The sequence below is a fragment of the Anolis carolinensis genome, unplaced genomic scaffold (genome assembly GCF_035594765.1).
Source record: "Anolis carolinensis isolate JA03-04 unplaced genomic scaffold, rAnoCar3.1.pri scaffold_15, whole genome shotgun sequence".
In the NCBI taxonomy this organism is placed as follows: domain Eukaryota; kingdom Metazoa; phylum Chordata; class Lepidosauria; order Squamata; family Dactyloidae; genus Anolis; species Anolis carolinensis.
Window position 1 is genome coordinate 2,771,181 of NW_026943826.1, and position 24,305 is coordinate 2,795,485.

At 42.5% G+C, this 24,305-nt stretch overlaps 1 protein-coding gene across 2 annotated transcripts in view; it reads right to left on the reverse strand.

The window, feature by feature from the left end:
- igsf21 (immunoglobin superfamily member 21) overlaps positions 1-24,305 on the reverse strand; it is a 296,609-nt gene that overhangs the window by 114,218 nt on the left and 158,086 nt on the right. For both annotated transcript variants that reach the window (XM_062965556.1, XM_062965555.1), the window contains exon 3: positions 5,513-5,634. In XM_062965556.1, coding sequence (XP_062821626.1) covers positions 5,513-5,634 — 122 coding nt within the window. The remainder of the gene's footprint in view (positions 1-5,512; positions 5,635-24,305) is intronic.

Consider the following 24,305-nt stretch of genomic DNA (forward strand, 5'->3'; position numbering starts at 1 on the left):
ATCTATCTATCTGTCTGTCTTTCCATCTATCATCTGTCTGTCTATCTATCTATCTATCTATCTATCTATCTATCTATCTGTCTAACTATCTGTCTATCTATCCAACCATCCATCTATTATCTATCTATCTATCTATCTATCTATCTATCTATCTATCTATCTGTCTGTCTTTCTATCTATCCAACCATCCATCTATCATCTATCTATCTGTCTGTCTGTCTGTCTAACTATCTGTCTATCTATCCGACCATCCATCTATCATCTATCTATCTGTCTGTCTGTCTGTCTGTCTAACTATCTATCTATCCAACCATCCATCTATTATCTATCTATCTATCTATCATCTATCTATCTATCTATCTATCTATCTATCTATCAGTCTTTCTATCTATCCAACCATCCATCCATCATCTATCTATCTATCTATCTATCTATCTATCTATCTATCAGTCTTTCTATCTATCCAACCATCCATCCATCATCTATCTATCTATCTATCTATCTATCTATCTATCTATCCATCCATCCACCCATCTATCATCTGTCTGTCTATCTAGCTATCTGTCTAACTAACTATCTGTCTATCTATCCAACCATCCATCTATTATCTATCTATCTATCTATCTATCTATCTGTCTGTCTGTCTGTCTTTCTATCCATCCATCCATCCAACCATCCATCTATCATCTATCTATCTATCTGTCTGTCTGTCTGTGTGTCTTTCTATCTATCCAACCATCCATCCATCTATCCGTCCGTCCGTCCGTCCGTCCGTCCGTCCATCCATCCATCCATCCACCCATCCATCTATCATCTATCTGTCTGTCTGTCTGTCTGTCTGTCTGTCTGTCTGTCTTTCTATCTATCCAACCATCCATCCATCTATCTATCTATCTATCTATCTATCTATCTATCTATCTATCTATCTATCTAACTATCTATCAGTCTTTCTATCCACCCATCCACCCATCTATCTATCTATCTATCTATCTATCTATCTATCTATCTATCTATCTATCTATCTATCTATCTATCAGTCTTTCTATCCACCCATCCATCCATCTATCTATCTATCTATCTATCTATCTATCTATCTATCTATCTATCTATCTATCTAACTATCTATCAGTCTTTCTATCCACCCATCCACCCATCTATCATCTATCTGTCTGTCTGTTTGTCTGTCTTTCTATCTATCTATCTATCTATCTATCCATCCATCCACCCACCCACCCATCTATCATCTGTCTATCTGTCTGTCTGTCTAACTATCTGTCAGTCTATCCATCCATCCATCCATCCATCCATCCATCAATCATCTATCTGTCTGTTTCTGTCTGCCTGTCTATCTATCCACCCTTCTGTCCGTCGATCATCTATCTATCTATCTATCTATCTATCTATCTATCTATATCCATCTATCCGTCCATCCCTCAATCCCTATCTATCTATCTATCTCTCTATCATCTTTCTATCTTTCCATCTAACCCAATACATTCCATTGCCTGAGTGGGGATTCGAACCCCCAACTTGCCTCCCACCCATGTAATCTCTACCTGGCAACTGTTACTCTCTTCCACTAGGGCAAATTTCAGCCCTCCGGTAGGCTGTTAGGAATTGTGGGAGTTGTAGTCCAAAGCACCTGAAGGGCTGAAGTTTGCCCAGGCCTGCAGACAATTTCCCAAGGGAGTCCAACGGTGCTTCCATGGCAAGGCTGTTGTGGGTCTCGAACCCAGAACCTTGCCACCCCAATCACAACAAAATTCTCCTTCCCCGCTTAGACCCGTTCTCCTCCCTGCCCCGAACGGCAAGGTGGGCCGCTGTGTTGACAGCTGCAGAGCCGGGACTTCCCGTGTCTCGGAATGCATTAATTTGTAAATATCTTCATTTATATGTAAATGTGGATTTCTTTATCCCCGAAGCCTTCCCATCCAATCGAGAAGCGGAGGGAGATGCTTTCGGCCCTGCCTCTGTGGCACATTTCGCATTCGTGAGGCACACGGGTTCCACCCCGCCTGGTATTTTTTTTTTCTAGCTCTTTTACTTCGCTCTCTCCGTCTCTTTTTCTGATGCTCTTAATTTTGATTTCAAAAGCTTTCCTTTCCCTCTGGATAATGGAAATGTTCCTGTTCTCCTCCTTTCCCTGGACTGAAGCGTGCCCAAAATGATATGGCTGTGGTTTGAAAACCTGAATCAATATAGTCTTCTTGCTCCGGTCACTAAAGAGAAATAAAGCCTATAGAGAGCAAGGGTAATGCTACTGGGAAGAACACAAGACTGACTGTAGCCAATCTGGGATCCTATTATGGCATCCCAGGAGAATATAACAAATCAATATAGTCTCCTTATTCCAGTCGAAAAGGAGAAATAAAGCCTATGGAGAGCAAGGGTAATGCTACTGGGAAGAATGCAAGACTGATTCTAGCCAATCTGGGATCCTATTATGGCATCCCAGGAGAATATAACAAATCAATATAGTCTCCTTATTCCAGTCGAAAAGGAGAAATAAAGCCTATGGAGAGCAAGGGTAATGCTACTGGGAAGAATGCAAGACTGATTCTAGCCAATCTGGGATCCTATTATGGCATCCCAGGAGAATATAACAAATCAATATAGTCTCCTTATTCCAGTCGAAAAGGAGAAATAAAGCCTATGGAGAGCAAGGGTAATGCTACTGGGAAGAATGCAAGACTGATTCTAGCCAATCTGGGATCCTATTATGGCATCCCAGGAGAATATAACAAATCAATATAGTCTCCTTATTCCAGTCGCTAAGGAGAAATAAAGCCTATGGAGAGCAAGGGTAATGCTACTGGTAAGAATGCAATATTGATTCCAGCCAATCTGGGATCCTATTATGACATCTCAGGACAATATTGCCAATAAATAGTGTCTTTACTCCAGTCGCTAAGGAGAAATAAAGCCTATGGAGAGCAAGGGTTACACTATTGGGGAGAAAACAATCAATATAGTCTCCTTGCTCCAGTCGCTAAGGAGAAATAAAGCCTATGGAGAGCAAGGGTAATGCCACTGGTAAGGACGCAAGACTGATTCTAGCTAATCAGAGATCTTATTATGACATCCCAGGACAATATCACCAATCAATACCCTCCTTGCTCCTGTCACTAAGGAGAAATAAAGCCTATAGAGAGGAAGGGTAATGCCACTGGTAAGGAGGCAAAACTGATTCTAGCCAATCAGGGATCCTAATATGACATCCTGGGACAATATCACCAATCAATACCCTCCTTGCTCCTGTCACTAAGGAGAAATAAAGCCTATGGAGAGCAAGGGTAATGCTACTGGGAAGGATGCAAGACAGATTCTAGCCAATCAGAGACGTTATTATGACATCCCAGGACAATATCGCCAATCAATACCCTCCTTGTTCCAGTCGCTAAGAAGAAATAAAGCCTATGGAGAGCAAGGGTAATGCTTCTGGTAAGAAAACAATCAATATAGTCTGCTTGCTCCAGCCGCTAAGGAGAAATAAAGCCTATCAAGAGCAAGGGCAATACTATTGGTAAGAAAACAATCAATATAGTCTCCTTGCTCCAGTTGCTAAGGAGAAATAAAGCCTATGGAGAGCAAGGGTAATGCTTCTGATAAGGACGCAAGACTGATTCTAGCCAATCAGGGATCCTATTATGATATCCCAGGACAATATCACCAATCAATACCCTCCTTCCTCCTCCTGTCACTAAGGAGAAAGAAAGCCTATGGAGAGCAAGGGTAGTGCTACTGTTAAGGACGCAAGACTGATTCTAGCCAATCAGAGATCTTATTATGACATCCCAGGACAATATCGCCAATCAATACCCTCCTTATTCCAGTTGCTAAGAAGAAATAAAAGCAATGGAGAGCAAGGGTAATACTATTGGTAAGAAAACAATCAATACCCTCCTTGTTCCAGTCGCTAAGGAGAAATAAAGCCTATGGAGAGCAAGGGTAATGCTTCTGGTAAGAACGCAAGAATGATTCTAGCCAATCAGGGATCCTATTATGACAACCCAGGACAATATCACCAATCAATATCCTCCTTCCTCCTGTCACTAAGGAGAAAGAAAGCCTATGGAGAACAAGGGTAATGCCACTGGTAAGGACACAAGACTGATTCTACACAATCAGGGATCCTAATATGACATCCCAGGGCAATATAACAAATCAATATAGTCTCCTTGCTCCGGTCTCTAAGGAGAGATAAAGCCTATGTAGAGCAAGGGTAATGCTACTGGGAAGAATGCAAGACTGATGCTAGCCAATTAGGAATCCTACTATGACATCCCAGGAGAATATAACAAATCAATGTAGTCTCCTTGCTCCAGTTGCTAAAGGGAAATAAAGCCTATGGAGAGCAAGGGTAATGCTACTGGGAAGAATGCAAGACTGATTCCAGCCAATCAGGGACCCTATTATGACATCCTAGTACAATTTTGCCAATCAATAGTCTCCTTGCTCCAGTCGCTAAGGAGAAATAAAGCCTATGGAGAGCAAGGGCAATGCTACTGGGAAGAATGCAAGACTGAATCCATCGAATCAGGGATCCTGTTATGACATTCCAATACAATACAGATAATCAATAAAGTCTTCTTACCCTTGCTCTCCATACCCTTGCTCTCCATAGGCTTTATTTCTCCTCCCAGGACAATATAACAAATCAATATAGTCTCCTTGCTCCAGCTGCTAAAGGGAAATGGAGCCTATGGAGAGCAAGGGTAACGCTACTGAGAAGAATGCAAGACTGATGCTAGCCAATTAGGAATCCTACTATGACATCCAAGGAGAATATAACAAATCAATATAGTCTCCTTGCTCCAGTTGCTAAGGGGAAATAAAGCCTATGGAGAGCAAGGGCAATGCTACTGGTAAGAATGCAAGACTGATTCCATCGAATCAGGGATCCTGTTATGACATTCCAATACAATACAGATAATCATCAATATAGTCTTCTCACCCTTGTTCTCCATAGGCTTTATTTCTCCTCCCAGGACAATATAACAAATCAATATAGTCTCCTTGCTCCAGCTGCTAAAGGGAAATGGAGCCTATGGAGAGCAAGGGTAACGCTTCTGGTAAGAACGCAAGACTGATTCAATGTCATTGTTAAACATGGAAGAGCCTTGAACGACTAATGGATGTCTTGCTTTTATAGACTGGAGCCGACTTCATCAAACCCATGAAATGTTGGCCCCAGTTGGCAGGTATCTAACGCGAGGGTCAAGAGTCAATGTGATGCAAGGCGTCCGGCCGGCAGCAATTCAATTAGCGCTTGGATGCATGCAAATAAGCAGAAGAGCTAGAGAAACCTTATAAAGCCTATCATAAACCTGCAATCAGGCCCAAGCAACAAGTCGAGGCATCCTACAACTCTGGAGAGCAAGGTTCGATTCCTTGTTCAGCCTTGGAAACCTATTGGTCAACCTTGGTCAACCCACGATGTCAGAGATGACTTGAAGGCCCACAACGACAACAACGTGTTATCCCCTTGGTCCAAAGCCATGGTGGGACTCACCGTACGGTGGACTGGTAGACCAGGTCTTCCCGTTTCCGGTAATTTTCCATGTGCGATTGGTTGGTGGAGAACATGGCGTCGAAGGTGAAGATCTTCTGCTTGATGGTCCCACCATCGGTTACCTGAGAAGGGAGACACAGAACAGGTAGCATCAGAACTTGTAGCTTTCATACAATCCAACATCTGACAAAATGTGCCACCTCTAGACATTGTCTAGGTTGTTCTATGGTATGTGGCTACCAGATGTTACCATAGAGTTGCATTGGAAGACTTGGCAAATTCCTAGAAAGGATATATTTGAATTGCATGATATGCTTCCAGAGTTGTGTTGGAGGAGCCAGAAAGCAAAGGGAATTGTCTGTTAGATAGATATGCATTGACTGTAACCCCAAGGCAGCGTGAGCAATCGAAAATCAGACAAGAGCCAATATAACACACTATATAAAAGAGTGATGGCATCACGGCGACCCACAAAACAACAAAACTACAGGCCCCCCAACCTCGAAATTTGACAACACAACCCCTCATCCACGCCTCTAGGTTGATACAACAAAAAGAACAGAAAAATAAAGTCCTAATTAGAGAGAGAGGAATAATTGCTTTTATCAAATTGCTGCCAGTTAGAAGGCTAAGCTCCTCCAACTTGGTCTCCTAGCAACCCAATAAAAAATAATTAAACACACTAAAAATTAAAACAATAAAATACTATAATAACAGAAAATAACTAAAAATAATACAAGAAAATAATAAAATATAATAAATAAAAATATAACTTACAATAAAATTAATAAAAAAATGCAAATAAAGTCAAATAAAAATTACACAACAATTTTTAACCAATACCACCACCACTTTGCCACAGCAACGCGTGGCCAGGCACAGCTAGTCTTTATTAAAGCAATTATAAATCCAAAGGAAATTAGGTATAGAGTCTGAGTAAGGAATACTTCTTTTTAGAAAGTCAATGATGGTTCCAAATGGGTGAAGGGGAAGTTCTGACATTATAATCCACAATGAGAACTTGATAGCTCACCAATTTAGCCCACCAATTTTTAAAACATTTGGATCTTCCCCTATTATTATTATTATTATTATTATTATTATTATTATTATTAACACCCATTGGCACACACCAGATGTAATGGGGAGGGAGGCATGCCCCTCTCCCAGGCTGAGTTCAGATCCCCACATCTTTCTTAATATACGTTACTCACTCGCAGTGATGTTGATCGGCTATATCTGCCTAGAAGAGCAGGGGGCAGAGGACTCTTGCAAGTCAAACAAGCAGTCAAAGAAGAAGAACATGCCCTGGCAGAATATGTAAAGCAAAGTGAAGAACCTGCTTTGATTGAAGTCAAAAATCAGAAACTCCCCAAAGCAGAGCAGACAAAAAACCAGTACAAGAAAACCGCACTACAAACTAGAGCTGACAGCTGGCACAACAAAACATTGCATGGAAAGTTCCTTGACAAAATTGAAGGAAAAGCTGATCAGGAGAAGACCGGGCTCTGGCTCACAAATGGGACCCTGAAGAAGGAGACAGAAGGCCTGATCCTTGCAGCCCAGGAGCAAGACATCAGGACAAAGGCAATTCAGGCCAAGATCGAAAAATCAGCTGATGACCCAAAATGCAGACTGTGCAAGGAAACCGACGAAACCATGGATCCTATCCTCAGCTGCTGTAAGAAAATCGCACAGACAGACTACAAAGAGAGGCACAACTACGCGGCCCAAATGATTCATTGGAACTTATGCCTCAAGTACCACCTCCCAGCAGCAAAGAACTGGTGGGATCACAAACCTGCAAAAGTATTGGACAATGAGCACACAAAGATACTGTGGGACTTCCGAATCCAGACTGACAAAGTTCTGGAACACAACACACCAGACATCACAGTTGTGGAAAAGAAAAAGGTTGGGATCATGGATGTCGCCATCCCAGGTGACAGTCGCATTGACGAAAAACAACAGGAAAAACTCAGCCGCTATCAGGACCTCAAGATTGAACTTCAAAGACTCTGGCAGAAACCAGTGCAGGTGGTCCCGGTGGTGATGGGAACACTGGGTGCCGTGCCAAAAGATCTCAGCCGGCATTTGGAAACAAGAGACTGACAAAATTACGATCTGCCAACTGCAAAAGGCCACCTTACTGGGATCTGCACGCATCATCCGAAAATACATCACACAGCCCTAGACACTTGGGAAGTGTTCGACTTGTGGTTTTGTGATATGAAATCCATCATGTCTGTCTTGTTTGCTGTGTCATAATAATAATAATAATAATAATAATAATAATAATAATAATAATAATAGTAATAATAATAATAATACATCACACAGTCCTAGACACTTGGGAAGTGTTCGACTTGTGATTTTGTGATATGAAATCCAGCATATCTATCTTGTTTGCTGTGTCATAATAATAATAATAATAATAATAATAATAGTAATAATAATAATAATACATCACACAGTCCTAGACACTTGGGAAGTGTTCGACTTGTGATTTTGTGATATGAAATCCAGCATATCTATCTTGTTTGCTGTGTCATAATAATAATAATAATAATAATAATAATAATAATAATAATAATAATACATGACACAGTCCTAGACACTTGGGAAGTGTTCGACTTGTGATTTTGTGATATGAAATCCAGCATATCTATCTTGTTTGCTGTGTCATAATAATAATAATAATAATAATAATAATAATAATAATAATACATGACACAGTCCTAGACACTTGGGAAGTGTTCGACTTGTGATTTTGTGATATGAAATCCAGCATATCTATCTTGTTTGCTGTGTCATAATAATAATAATAATAATAATAATACATGACACAGTCCTAGACACTTGGGAAGTGTTCGACTTGTGATTTTGTGATATGAAATCCAGCATATCTATCTTGTTTGCTGTGTCATAATAATAATAATAGTAATAATAATAATAATGATAATTCAAAATTACGTCCAAAAAGGCCACTTCATTGGATTCTCTCTTCCCTTTTCCCGAATGTCTCCTTCCTTGCAGTTAGGGCATGTTTAAAAATAAATTAGTACAAAAATAAGCGGAGGCGAAAAAAGAGTGCGTATTATCCCCGGGGAGGAACGGAGGGATTTCTCTCTCTCGCAATTTTTTGGAGAAGGAATATAGATATCGAGGAACGGGAGCAATCCGCTTTGATCCGCAGCCTCCATTCAAAGACCCGCAGCGAGGAGATGAATGCGGAGCGGAAAGATTGCCCAAGGCCTAAAGGAAGACAAGGGAATCGGACCGGGCCACCGCCGAGCTCTGAAGATCAGAACGGGGCTTTTAACGTCTTAGATGCACCACAAAGGCTTCAGATCTCTCAAGGAGGTTTATCCCACCCTGGTTTTCCAGACTGCCTTCTCCGATGGTGCCAAGGAGGACACCAACGGCGACTAAAGACACCAGCCGAATCTCCGAACCCGAGGATGTCATGGACCAGGGTTCAAAATTAGACAGGTAATAGAAATAGATGATAGATAGATAGATAGATAGATAGATAGATAGATAGATAGAGATATAAATAGACAGATAGATAGACAGATAGATAGATAGATAGATAGATAGATAGATAGATAGATAGATAGATAGATAGATAGAACACAGAAACAGATAGACAGACAGACGATAAACAGATGGATGGATGGATAGATAGCTAGATAGATAGATAGATAGATTAGATAGATAGATTACAGAAACAGATAGACAAATAGATGGATGAATAGATAGATAGATAGATAGATAGATAGATAGATAGATAGATAGATAGATGGATAGATAGATCACAGAAACAGATAGACAGATAGACGATAAACAGATGGATGGATAGATAGATAGATAGATAGATAGATAGATAGATAGATAGATTACAGAAACAGATAGACAAATAGATGGATGAATAGATAGATAGATAGATTGATAGATAGATAGATAGATAGATAGATAGATAGATAGATAGATAGATAGATAGATAGAACACAGAAACAGATAGACAGACAGACGATAAACAGATGGATGGATGGATAGATAGCTAGATAGATAGATAGATAGATTAGATAGATAGATTACAGAAACAGATAGACAAATAGATGGATGAATAGATAGATAGATAGATAGATAGATAGATAGATAGATAGATAGATAGATAGATAGATGGATAGATCACAGAAACAGATAGACAGATAGACGATAAACAGATGGATGGATAGATAGATAGATAGATAGATAGATAGATAGATAGATAGATAGATTACAGAAACAGATAGACAAATAGATGGATGAATAGATAGATAGATAGATAGATAGATAGATAGATAGATAGATAGATAGATGGATAGATAGATCACAGAAACAGATAGACAGATAGACGATAAACAGATGGATGGATAGATAGATAGATAGATAGATAGATAGATAGATAGATAGATAGATAGATAGATAGATTACAGAAACAGATAGACAAATAGATGGATGAATAGATAGATAGATAGATTGATAGATAGATAGATAGATAGATAGATAGATAGATAGATAGATAGATAGATAGAACACAGAAACAGATAGACAGACAGACGATAAACAGATGGATGGATGGATAGATAGCTAGATAGATAGATAGATAGATTAGATAGATAGATTACAGAAACAGATAGACAAATAGATGGATGAATAGATAGATAGATAGATAGATAGATAGATAGATAGATAGATAGATAGATAGATAGATGGATAGATAGATCACAGAAACAGATAGACAGATAGACGATAAACAGATGGATGGATAGATAGATAGATAGATAGATAGATAGATAGATAGATAGATAGATAGATAGATTACAGAAACAGATAGACAAATAGATGGATGAATAGATAGATAGATAGATAGATTGATAGATAGATAGATAGATAGATAGATAGATAGATAGATAGATAGATAGAACACAGAAACAGATAGACAGACAGACGATAAACAGATGGATGGATGGATAGATAGCTAGATAGATAGATAGATAGATTAGATAGATAGATTACAGAAACAGATAGACAAATAGATGGATGAATAGATAGATAGATAGATAGATAGATAGATAGATAGATAGATAGATAGATAGATAGATAGATGGATAGATAGATCACAGAAACAGATAGACAGATAGACGATAAACAGATGGATGGATAGATAGATAGATAGATAGATAGATAGATAGATAGATAGATAGATTACAGAAACAGATAGACAAATAGATGGATGAATAGATAGATAGATAGATAGATAGATAGATAGATAGATAGATAGATAGATAGATAGATAGATAGATGGATAGATAGATCACAGAAACAGATAGACAGACAGATGATAAATAGATAGATGGATGAATGGATGGATGGATGGATGGATGGATAGATAGATTAGATAGATAGATTACAGAAACAGATAGGCAGATGATAAACAGATGGATGGATGGATGGATGGATGGATGGATAGATAGATAGACTGAATGAAGAATGATGAGTGTTTGGAGACGCTTCTAGTATTGAATCTGGATAATATATATAGTAGAGTCTCTGTTATCCAACATAAACGGACAGGTAGAATGTCCGATAAGTGAAAGTGTTGGATAATTGGGAGGGATTGCTCACTCTCTGGCCTCCCTTTTCTGCCTCTTCCAGGCCCTGGTTCCCTACCCCGCTCATTCCAGCGGCCTCCCTCACTCGCCCGCTCACTCACCAGCCAGGTTCTGGTTCTGCCACCGCTGCCTTTGCCACTAAGACCCAGGCCCGGTGAGTGAGTGAGCAATTGAGGGAGGGCGGCAAAGGCAGCAGCAGAAGCAGGAGCCTGGCCGCCTCTTCCAGGCTCCAACCGCTGCTGCCTTTGTCTCCCACCCTCACTTTCTCACTCACTCACTCACCTACCTTCCCTCGCTCTCTCACTCACTCACTGGGCTGGGTCCTGGCAGTGGCGGCAGAACCAGGACCTGGACCAGTGAGTGAGTGAGAGAGCAAGGGTGAGTGACAAAGGTGCAGCGGCAGCAGAAGCAGGAGCCTGACCGCCTCTTCCAGGCTCCTGCTTCTGCCACTGCTGCCTCCTTTGTTGCTCACAGTCGCCCTCGGCCTCGCTCTCTTGCTCACTCACTGGGCTGGGTCCCGGCAGCAGCGGCAGAAGCAGGACCTGGCCCAGTGAGTGGAAGGCAGGTGAGTGAGGGAGAGTGGCAAAGGTGCAGTGACAGCAGAAGCAGGAGCCCGGCCGCCTCTTCCAGGGTCCTGCCTAGGCCGTCGCTGACGCCTTTGTCACTCACTCACCTTCCCTCCCTTACTCACTCTCACTCACTCACTGGGCTGGGTCCTGGCAGTGGCGGCAGAACCAAGACCCGGCCCAGTAAGTGAGTGAGAGAGCGAGGGTGAGCGACAAAGGTGCAGCGGCAGCAGAAGCAGGAGCCTGACCACCTCTTCCAGGCTCCTGCTTCTGCCACCGCTGCCTCCTTTATCGCTCACAGTCACCCTCAGCCTCGCTCTCTCACTCACTCACCAGGCTGGGTCCCGGCAGCAGTGGCAGAAGCAGGACCTGGCCCAGTGAGAGAGAGAGAGAGAGAGAGAGAGAGAGAGAGAGAGAGAGAGACAAAGGTGCAGCGGAAACAGAAGCAGGAGCCTGGACGCCTCTTCCAGTCTTCTGCCTCTGCCGCCGCTGCCATCCTTGTCACTCGCCCTCACCTTCTCTCACTCACTCACCAGGCTGGGTCCCGGCAGCAGTGGCAGAAGTAGGACCTGGCCCAGTGAGTGAGTGCGAGAGCGAGGGTTAGTGACAAAGGTGCAGCGGAAACAGAAGCAGGAGCCTGGACGCCTCTTCCAGGCTCCTTCCTCTGCCGCCACTGTCACCCTTGTCACTTGCCCTCGCCCTCACCCTCTCACTCACTCACCAGTCTGGGTCCCAGCAGCAGTGGCAGAAGCAGGACCTGGCTCGGTGAGTGAGCAAGAGGGCAAGGGAGGGCAGGTGAGCGAGGAAGGGTGGCAAAGGTGCAGTGGTGGCAGAAGCAGGAGCCTGGCTGCCTCTTAATAATAATAATAATAATAATAATAATAATAATAATAATAAGGGACTCTTCCAGGCTCCTGCTTCTGCCGCCGCTGCTGCGTTTGTCACGCTCCCTCTCTCTCTCACTCACCTTCCCTCCCTCACTCCCTCACTCACTTACCAGGCTGGGTCCCGGCAGTGGTGCTAGAACCAGGACCCGGGCCCAGTGAGCAAGCGAGGAAGGCCTCGGATAATACGGAACGTCGGATAAACGGAAGTCGGATAACCGGAACTCTACTGTAGTTAATCTTGCCGAGAACATCATAGCTTTCCTATCAAGTCGATCTTCATTGATGGCTTTGTTGCCTCTCAACAAAGTGGAGTGGAGACATGAAGGGGATTATGGAGACCTTGGAGAAGTTTTTGAATCAGTTCGGATCTACCCGGGGTTAATCTTGCAACAAACAAAACAGATCTCCATTGATGGAGCATCTACAAAAAACCCATTTGCTCGTTTTTTTTAAGAATCAACATAATAAAGAAATCCTCCGAAATGGAACATGCCCTTGAAAACATCTCTCCAAAGTGCGATAGATTTACAGCCGGGATCATTCTCTCCCCAGGTCTTTTCTTCTTTCTTTTTTGATCTTGTGTATGTGCGGAGTGTGTATTTTCGTTGTAATAAAACCTCGGCTTAGGCAAATAAATTTGAGGAGACAGTTTTACTGACAGCTCCGCTCCCTCTCTCTCCTTCCTTTCTCTCTCTCTCAATCGCTCCCTCCTTTTCTCAGCTCTCTCTCTTTCTCGCTCGTCATAAAAACATATATATAAAGATCCAGGAGAGAAATTTCAGCTCGGAGGGACAACGCGGGACGCATTTAAAGAGCAAGATAAAGGCAGAAAGGTGATGGCGAAGGTGTCGGGATCTCAGGCCAGATCCAAGGAAGGAGAGCCATAGTCAAGTGATCCCTCCAGCCATGTCCCAAGCCAGATAACTATTAGGGCTGTGCAATCCATTAAAAATTATGGATGTTGTTCAAATGTTGTTACCAAACTGGGGGGCACTGGCGTTTTGTTTTTAAAGTGTTTCGGAAATATACTCAGTGAAATGTAAACACTTCTCTGTGATCCGGTTTGCAGAATCCCTCCAGCCATTTCCCAAGCCAGATAACTACTACGGATGTGCGATCCATTAAAAAAAATGATTCAAAAGCTGATATCAAACTGTGGTGCTCTGGCGTTTTATTTTAAAGTAGTTCAAAAATATACTTTGTGAAATGTAGACACTTTTCTGTGACCTGGTTTGCAGAATCCCTCCAGCCATTTCCCAAACCAGATAACTATTAGGGCTGTGCAATCTATTAAAAATTATTCAAATATTGTTACCAAACTGAGGAGCACTGGCATTTTGTTTTTAAAGTGTTTCGGAAATATACTCAGTGAAATGTAGACACTTCTCTGTGATCTGGTTTGCAGAATTCCTCCAGCCATTTCCCAAGCCAGATAACTATTAGGGTTGTGCAATCCATTAAAAATTATTCAAATATTTTTACCAAACTGGGGAGCACTGGCATTTTGTTTTTAAAGTGTTTCGGAAATATACTTAGTGAAATGTAAACACTTTTCTGTGATCCAGTTTGCAGAATCCCTCCAGCCATTTCCCAAGCCAGGTAACCATTAGGGATGTGCAATTCATTAAAAAAATGGTTAAAAAATCATTACAAAACTGGGGGTACTGGTGCTTTGTTTCTAAAGTGTTTCAAAAATATACTGTGTCTGTCTAAATGTTGTATGTCTAATGGCATTGAATGTTTGCCATGTAGATGTGCATTGTGATCCGCCCTGAGTCCCCTTCGGGATGAGAAAGAAGAACGGAATATAAATACTGTGAATAAATATATAAATAGAATGTCTAGTGTTATCCAATGAGACCTGTCCAGTCCTTAGATCCTTACACCGGCTCTGAATTACCCAACACTAGTGAACGGAGATAACAACCAACAAGTGACACTCAATGATGTTTGTTGTTATCTCCATTTCACAGTCCGCCAGCTACGACTGATTGTAGTTTTGGACTGCCGATAATTCAGAGTCCGTTTCAGATGAACCAAAGGTCTAACTCTCTATAAGGCGCTTTAATGCGGTCCAGCTCAAACCGAGCTCGGCCTCTCGACAGCGAAAGAAGCAGTCGTGATTTCTGGCACACAAAACGCACAACGCAAACCCACAGTTATGGCTTTCCTCGCTTTTCGAGAGCTTCGTTCACATCGAGGGGAAACAAATCACTGCCTGGCTCCCTTGGAAATGGGAAAGCGAGCAAAGCAAGAGCAAAGCTAGAAACCCTCCAAGGCCCCCCTCTGCCCGCCGTCCCCTTTCCGTCCTCCTCTCCTTCCCCGTGTTCTACAAAACCAATTACAGCTTGAAAATAGCTGTAATAAACTTGATATCCCACTTACGGTCGGATCCCGCCGCCGCCGCTGCGTAAAGCAGAAAACAACTCTCGGTGGGTTCAACAGGGTTGTTTAAATGGTGTGTTTCAGACCCACATCCCTCTCCCTGAATATTTCCCGAGCAGCGGACAGATAATATTGACAGCTGGTTCGAAAATAGTAATCGTCAGCATTTTCATCCGTATCGTAAGCAATTTGGGTTGTTGTTTTTGTCCAAAGCCACTGAATGAGGGAAATGGAAGACTTGAGCCTGTCCTAAGGTTAGCCGAGGAAGGTGAGGGAAAGCTGGTGCTTGATTCAGATCGAGCTGCTTCGGGAGTGAGGAGGAGGAGGAGGAGGAGGAGGAGGAGGAGAATTGTCAGATCCCAGCCAGCCAGGGCACAAAGGCCTGCAGTGTTTCAGGACTTGTACTTTGACACAGATAATGCTGAGGAATTTACTGACATTTCACCCTCCACGGAGGGGTCTTTATAGCTGCAGGTGCCCGAAGATACTGACTCTGGAGACTCGCTAATTGGAGAAGTTTCTTCTAGTCCTCCCTTGCAGATAGAGCCAGATGTTGCTGAGACACCTGGGAATGGGGTTTTTAATCGTAGAGATTTTGTTACTAGAGAAAGAAGTGCAAAACAAGAAATCCGACGGAGCCAAAGACTGGCAAATAGATGGGATAATGGTTAGCGTTCCCTTGGGAAAGTTTTGGGAGTTTGTACTCCCTAAATTCTGAACAGTCCAGAATCTGTTAAAAGTGTTTTGTTCAGTAGATTTCCTTGCGGTGTCAACATTGCTTTCTTGGAGAGAGGTTTCTTCATCTCCAGCTCCTGTTCCCAAGCCAAGTATTCCAGTTCCAGTTGGGCCGTGACTCTCGAGTAGACCTTGACTTTACTTCAGTTGTTATTTTTGTTCCTGTTTCAAGTTTGCCTCAGCTTTGACAACTTTGCTGCCTCCCTAGCAGATAGAGCCAGATTTTGAAGAGACGCCAGGGAACGGGGTTTTTAATCATAGAGATTTTGTTACTAGAGGAAGAAGTGCAAAACAAGAAATCCGATGGAGCCAAAGACTGGCAAATAGATGGGATAATGGTTAGCGTTCCCTTGGGAAAGTTTTGGGAGTTTGTACTCCCTAAATTCTGAACAGTCCAGAATCTGTTAAAAGTGTTTTGTTCAGTAGATTTCCTTGAGGTGTCAACGTTGCTTTCTTGGAGAGAGGTTTCTCCGTCTCCAGCTCCTGTTCCCAAGCCAATATTCCAGTTCCAGTTGGGCCATGACTCTCGAGTAGACCTTGACTTTACTTCAGTTGTTATTCTTGTTCCTGTTTCAAGTTTGCCTCAGCTTTGACAACTTTGCTGCCTCCATTGCAGATAGAGCCAGATTTTGAAGAGACGCTAGGGAACAGGGTTTTTAATCAGAGAGATTTTGTTACAAGAGAAAGAAGTGCAAAACAAGAAATCCGACGGAGCCAAAGACTGGCAAATAGATGGGATAATGGTTAGCATTCCCTTGGGAAAGTTTTGGGAGTTTGTACTCCCTAAATTCTGAACAGTCCAGAATCTGTTCAGTAGATTTCCTTGCGGTGTCAACGTTGCTTTCTTGGAGAGAGGTTTCTCCATCTCCAGCTCCTGTTCCCAAGCCAAGTATTCCAGTTGGGCCATGACTCTCGAGTAGACCTTGACTTTACTTCAGTTGTTATTCTTGTTCCTGTTTCAAGTTTGCCTCAGCTTTGACAACTTTGCTGCCTTGATCGTTACGAAGTATTTCCAGTAGATTGAACTCTGTTTCCTGCCAGCCTTGTTTCCCTGTTTTGACTCATGGACTTTGATTTCTTGGGAGGGCTATCGAGCTCTCATTGTGGATTATAATATTGGACCTTTCCTTTCACCCATTTGGAACCATCATTGACTTTCTAAAAAGAACTATTCCTTACTTAGACTCTCTACCTAATTTGGATTTATAATTGTTTTAATAAGGACATAGTGTGTTATATTGGCTCTTGTCTGGTTTTCGAGTGCTCACGCTGCCTTGGGGTGCAACAAGAATCTGGATTGGGAACTGCGGGGGTTTTTTTTTTTCAAAGCTTTGGAGAACTTTGTTCAAAAGAGGGAGAGAGAAAGGAAACTAAACACGCAGATGTCTATAATCTACAGTGAAACGTAAAAAAAGGAAAGTATGGTATATCATATGGTATATAATATGTAAGTACTATGTTAGTCATGTAATATTATTTATTTACAGTATTTGTATTCTGTCCTTCTCACCCCGAAGGGGACTCAGGGCGGATCACATTGTATACATATAAGACAAACATTCCATGCCATACACATAGAACAAGACAGAGACAGACACAGAGGCAATTTAACCTTCTCCTGAGGGGATGTTCGATTCCGGCCACAGGGGGGAGCAGCTGCTTCATCATCCTCATTCCAACTTCCAATGGATGATTTTTATGGAGTCGTAAATTAGTTAAATTAGCCTCCCCACTTTATAGTGGTACCATAATTTCCTACTGGATAGATGCAACTATCTTTTGGGTTGCTAGGTCAGCAATGGGGCCGGCCTGTAGTGCCGCTGGCTAGTAACCAGCTGCAATAAATCACTACTGACCGAGAGGTCATGAGTTCGAAGCCCGGGTCGGATTAAGTCCCCGACCATTAAATAGCCCGGCTTGCTGTTGACCTATGCAGCCCCGAAAGATAGTTGCATCTGTCAATTAGGGAAATTTAGGTACGCTTTATGCAGGAGGCTAATTTAACTAATTTACAACATCATAAAACTGCCAGCAAAACACAAGGAATGGAATGAGGAAGTACAGCCACTAGTGGACAGTGAAGCAACAGCTCCCCCTGTGGCCGGAAACGTGAAGCTGGAAAAAAATGTTAAATGCCTCTGTGTCTGTCTATATATGTTGTTTGTCTGTTGGCATTGAATGTTTGCCATATATGTGTTCATTGTAATCCGTCCTGAGTCCCCTTTGGGGTGAGAAAGAAGAGCGGAATATAAATACTGTAAATAAACATATAAATAAATGAGCAGGGGCTATATTTTGTTTTTAATTGTTGGGTGCTCACCCCGCCATGGGCTGGCCTTGAACTCATGACCTCTTGGTCAGAGTGATTTATTGCAGCTGGCTGCTTACCAGCCTGCGCCACAGCCCGGCGCAAATTTTAGTGGCACTTGTTATCCAAGCTGCAAAAGAAGGGGATTATGGTGTCGTACTAACATCAATCTAAACTGGATTTGAATAGAAACAGTGGTAGATCATAGCCCCGTCCCTATGGAATCTCTTACATCTACTAGTAGTATATATTAGGCTTGCTCAAATAATTCGTTTTCCCCGTTAACCGTTATTAATTCGTTATTTTCGTTTGTTTTGAAGCAATTTTGAAGCATTGGTTGTCCACACGTCTGGATATCGCGGTTTCGAATCGCGAGAGGCCGTTTTTCGTTATGTCGTCGTTTTTTTCGTTAGGAAAAAAAAGCTTTTGCAAATCACCCAAACTCCCACCATTCAGGCCCTTTCCTTTTGCCCCTCAGCAAAAGGGGCGTCACGGGCTCAGCCAATGGGAGGGGGCGAGGGGGAAGGAGGCCGAGGAGGAGGAGGAGGAAGACGGAGGGGGGAAATGGCCGCCGCCGCCGCCTCGCCTCAGCTCAGGCCTGGTGTCTCTCTGTGAGGCGGGAAGGCGGCGGATGGAGCCGGGAATGGAGAGACCGAGAGAGACAGAGAGGGGCCCGGCGGTGAGGTTTTGACGTCTGTGCGAAGCTAGGCAAGTGGGGTTTATATATCTGTGGAAGGTCCAGGGTGGGAGAAAGAACTCTTGTCTGTGGGAGGCAAGTGTGAATGTTGCAATTGGTCACCTTGATTAGCATTGAATAGCCTTGCAGCTTCAAAGCCTGGCTGCTTCCTACCTGGGGGAATCCTTTGTTGGGAGGTATTAGCTGGCCCTGATTGTTTCCTGTCTGGAATTCCCATTTTCTGGGTGTTGTTCTTTTACTGTCCTGATTTTAGCTTTTCTGTAGCTAAAAATGCATATAAAATTGATTCTATAGGGAGGATAAATGATTGGATTTCAACTCCTACAGCTTGGCTTTCTCTGCCAATAATGGTACCATATCAAACTAAACCTCCCAAGATTCTGTAGCAGTGAGCCATCTTGGATATTGTAAGGGATTTATTATTATTATTATTATTATTATTATTATTATTATTATTATTATTATTATTAGACCTTGCTCCCAGGAAGGTGCCTTCGCTGTGGCTCCCAACTTATCTATCTACCTTTCCACATATTCTCCACATTGTGTGTATGTGTATGTATATTATATATACATGAGCCCCGATGGCGAAGTGTGTTAAAGCACTGAGCTGCTGAACTTGCAGACCGAAAGGTCCCAGGTTCAAATCCCGGGAGCAGAGTGAGTGCCTGCTGTTAGCTCCAGCTTCTGCCAACCTAGCAGCTTGAAAACATGCCAATGTGAGTAGATCAATAGGTACCGCTCTGGCGGGAAGGTAATGGCACTCCATGTAGTCATGCCGGCCACATGACCTTGGAGGTGTCTATGGACAACACTGGCTCTTGGGCTTAGAAATGGAGATGAGCACCAACCCCCAGAGTCAGACATGACTGAACTTAACGTCAAGGGATACCTTTACCTTTACCTATACACACACACACACACACACACACACACACATTATGCAGGGACTATATACACAGTATATATCACACACACACCAATTTAACAAAGTTTCAGCCACAAAAACAAAGTTTCTCAAGTAGAACAATGACTTTCACAGTAAAGACAACCCAATTTAACAGGAAATAAGACTTTCAAACCAGGAACAGATTTCTGCAATTATTAAAAAATGGTTTATTATAAAAGCTATGAAAATTCGCCAAAAATCAGAGGATAAGGGAAACGTTCCAAATTTTGGTGAGCTATCAGTGTTAAATGTGTTCTACCACTGTACCAAGTTGGAAGAAGATCACTCAAAAAATGAGGGTGGGAGAGTCCTGTAAAGTCCTCTCCCTCTGTGTTGTTTTTGGGAATTGCGCATGCGCGTCCGCCATTAACGAATTAATTTAGAAAATAACGAATTTTCGTTAATTTCGAATTTTTTGGGGGGCCAAATTCGGAAATACCATCAGAAACGAAAAGCTGCCCCCCTCTAGTTTTGAAACGAGTTTAGAATCAAATTTTTCGTGGATCGATCAAGCCTAGTATATATAGTAGGCATGTCCGATCGATGAAAAAAAGTTTCAATTCTCGTTTCTAAAGTAGGGGGCGCTGGCGCTTCGATATAGAAAGTATTTCCAATTTTTTCACCCAAAAATTTCGGATATTTCCAAAAATTCGTAATGATTCTAAATGTTTCTAAAATGGCGGACGCACATGCGCAATTGCTACACACCGGCATTGAATGGCAATCTTCCACGTGGACGCAGAGGACCCTAGCCCCCACCTTTGCGTCCATCGTGGAAGCTTCTGATTGGCCGGGGAGCAGCAGCCATGTTAGGCTGCACTAAGCTCCCATTCAAGGTAGGTTGCAGAAACAATTTTTTTTAATATTTTAAAAAATATATTTAATTTTTTTTGGGGGGGGGAATTAACGAAACATTAAGAGACAATTAGAGAATGGGCCAGCAATGGTTTGAATTACATTGCTGCTTGCGTTGTGAGACAATGTCTCGGAATGCGTATCAAAAAGCGAGAACAATCCAAAATAATTCCGATATACGATTCCAAACAATTTTTTGGACATGTCTAATATATAGCAATGAGTACTTTACTTAAGGTATCGCTGAATTCTTGACCGCAGAAGGTGTCACCCCAAAGGAGATTCCTCAGAGAATGCAAGCTGTTTATGGCGGTTGTGTTGACGTGAGTCCTGTGCCGTTTAAAGATGTTGAGGTGAGAACATCTGACTTGCGGGACAAACAAAGATTTGGACGTCCTGTGACAGCAACCACCGAGTTTCACAAGCAAAAGTTTGACAGATTGATTCAGGATGATCGTTGTATCACTCAGAGAGAGATTTCAAGCATAGTCAGCATTTCACAAGAACGTGTGGGTCACATTATTGCTTTGCTTGGCTATCAGAATGGGTCCTGCGAGACGCCGGTTGAGGAAACCGAGTGTCGACTTCTTCCAGGACGTCTTCAGAAAACTTGTTAGTCGTTGGCAGAAATGTATCCAATTGTCTGGTGGTTATATTGAAAAGTGAATAGTGGTAGTTAAAGTGAATAAAGTGAATAGTGGTAGTTAAAGTGAATAAAGTGAATAGTGGTAGTTAAAGTGAATAAAGTGAACAGTGGTAGTTAAAGTGAATAAAGTGAATAGTGGTAGTTAAAGTGAATAAAGTGAATAGTGGTAGTTAAAGTGAATAAAGTGAATAGTGGTAGTTACAGAGCACATTCTAAGGATTATTTCTGCATTTGATTTATTCAAACATTCCCATCCAAACCCAAGTAACGAAGGCGGAGGCATTACTTTTCATTCAACCTCAGACTTGGCTCCCACTCGCCCTTTGGATCTGCGCCCATCAGGAAAACCTCATCCATTGTATCCTATAGTTTAATTTAGAATATGCCCACCCCTCGCTCGGGTGATATGCGGGCTTTTAATGACGTCCAATTCCTTTTAATGGCTGAACGGCTTAATATGCCTTCCAGGCTCGTAAATTATTCCTCTCCACTTGAAAATTTAAATGGTCCTGAGTCGTTCTAAATGGGTTTCATGTGTAGGCCACCTTGCGATCTGGAGATACAGGAGAGAGGATTAATCTTTTATGTCCGAGGACCTGGCGTTTTATCCCCATCGTAACCCTGCAAAGTGGGCTAAACTGGAAAGTGATAGGATGGCTGGGTTCAGGGTTGTACTACAACTCCCAGCTTCCCAAAGCAATCACCACCAAACCCTGTCAGTACTCGCAGTTGGCCATGTTGGGTCTGTGTGCCAAGTTTGGTCCAGATCCATCGTTGGCTGGGTTCAGGGCTGTCTGGATAAGGGTGAACTACAACTCCCAGCTTACCAGGACAATCACGACCAGCTGTTCACATGCATCCAGAGACACTGCGACCACCACCGATGGCGGATCTGGACTAAAATCGGCACACAGAACCCCCATGACCAACTGAACCTACTGTAGGGGTTTGAGGGGACTGACCCACCATGGTGGGAGTTGTAGTTCACCCTGCAGCCAGAGACCACACGAGCCACACCGATGATACATCTAGAGAGCAAACTTGCCGAACATGACAAACTTTAATCACTGATGGAGTTTCAGGGGGTTAACCTGGCATGATGTGAGTTGTAGTTCACCCACAACAGAAACAATGCCGTCTTCAAATAAGCCGGGCATCACCAGGTCCACAAGTTAGTTAATCATAAAAGAAAGAAAGAAAGCTTTGGAAGAACTTTTCAATTGTAAGAGAACCAAAAGGACGGTCTTGGGAGATGGTGGATATCTTTAATGGATGGCCATCTCTTGGGAGTCCTTTCAATATACACATGCCTATCAATGGTTTGGACTATTATTTATTTATTATTATTTGAAATGTTTATATCCTGCCCGTCTCACCCTGAAGGGGACTCAGGGCGACTTACAAGTTATAATAATAATAATAATAATAATAATAATAATAATAATAATAATCCCCCCCGCAGGTGCCACCTTGACGTGGTGGGGGGGCTTAGCTGCTCCAATGATGACTGAGGGCTGTGCTGGCGGTAGTGTAACTACCGGCAGGTCCAACCAAGCCAGAGAGGCCTCAGCTGAGGAGCACAACCAAGAGCACCTAACCCATTAGCATTATGGAGAATCAAACCCAAACGAAGTCTATACTGGCTCGGTCGTCGCCCAGGATAAAAAGGACCGCGGTGGATGCTGCTGATTCTGGACATCCATCGACAAGTGGGCTACGGAATCATCAAAACCCAAATGGACAGTCACAGAAGCGGCAAAAATATACAATGCCAGAAAACCGCACAATTATGAAATGCTACTACAAATCTGAACCTCAAAGGCGTGGCTACCAAAAAAGGATGCATCAGCTATGGAAACAAGAGTACCCTGACTCACAGATAACAGAACCCCGACTGGCTGACCAACGAAGATTCATAATCAGAAACAAAGTGTTCAGTGAAGTTGAACTCGAAGAAATCCAGAAAATTTGCAAAGTAGATTACCATCAGACCACAGCACAGACAGCAGCAGAGACTCCAGCAACACTTGGAATGGTGGAACAGATTGAACCAGAAGAAAGTGTGGAGTTTTTGCAAGAATTTGAGGAACCAGCACTTGAAACATCTGTTGAACCACCAGGAACCTTGACAGCAAGACAACAAGAGCTCAAGGATAAGATCATGGCTCATGCTGCAGCAAATGCAATAAGACAGCGGCTCCCAACTCTAAAAACAGTGCCCAAGAGACACCTGGCGCCTCTCATGAAAGATGTGAATGCAGCACTCTCCACTGTCCAAATAACATCAATTGAACAAACAAACCAGTATGCCTACAGTGCAGCAGTGATAGTAACAGAAGAGCTTGGGCTCCTACAACCAAGGCAGCCCCAAAGAAAATCGACTGGAAAACCAAAGTGGAAGGTCAGGCTAGAGTTGAAAATCAAGAAACTTAGATCAGATGCAAGTAGCCTGAAAAATATGAAAGAGAGGAAACTGAAGAATGACAAAATCAAGCAATACCTGATCCGAAAGTACTGGCTGAACACCAGAAAAATTGAAGAAGCTTTGGAAATCATGAAAGAACAAATTACAGCAACAGCCAGAAAAATTGAAAGGTATGAAGCCAGAATCATCCAGTACAGACAAAATCAACTGTTTCAATCAGACCAAAGACGGTTCTACCAGAGTCTGAACCAAACAACAGACACAGTAACCATAAAGCCAGAGAAAACTGCAACAACAAAGTTCTGGAAAGAACTTTGGGAAAATAATAAAAACTACAACAAAAACGCTGGGTGGATAAAGGAGTTTGAAGGAAAATTCTCACAGAACAAAATGGAACTGATGGAAATAACAACTGAAATGATCAGCAAACGAGTGCAAAAAGTCAAGAACTGGACATCGCCTGGTAGTGATCAACTTCATGGATTTTGGCTCAAACATCTGATTAGTTTACATGGAAAAATGGCCCAACAATTCAATGAGATGCTGCAGAAAGGAAGTATCAGTGAATGGCTAACAACTGGAAGAACATACCTGATACAAAAGGATCCAGCAAAAGGAGCAGCACCAGGAAACTATAGGCCAATAACGTGTCTGCCCACTATGTTTAAACTACTGACTGG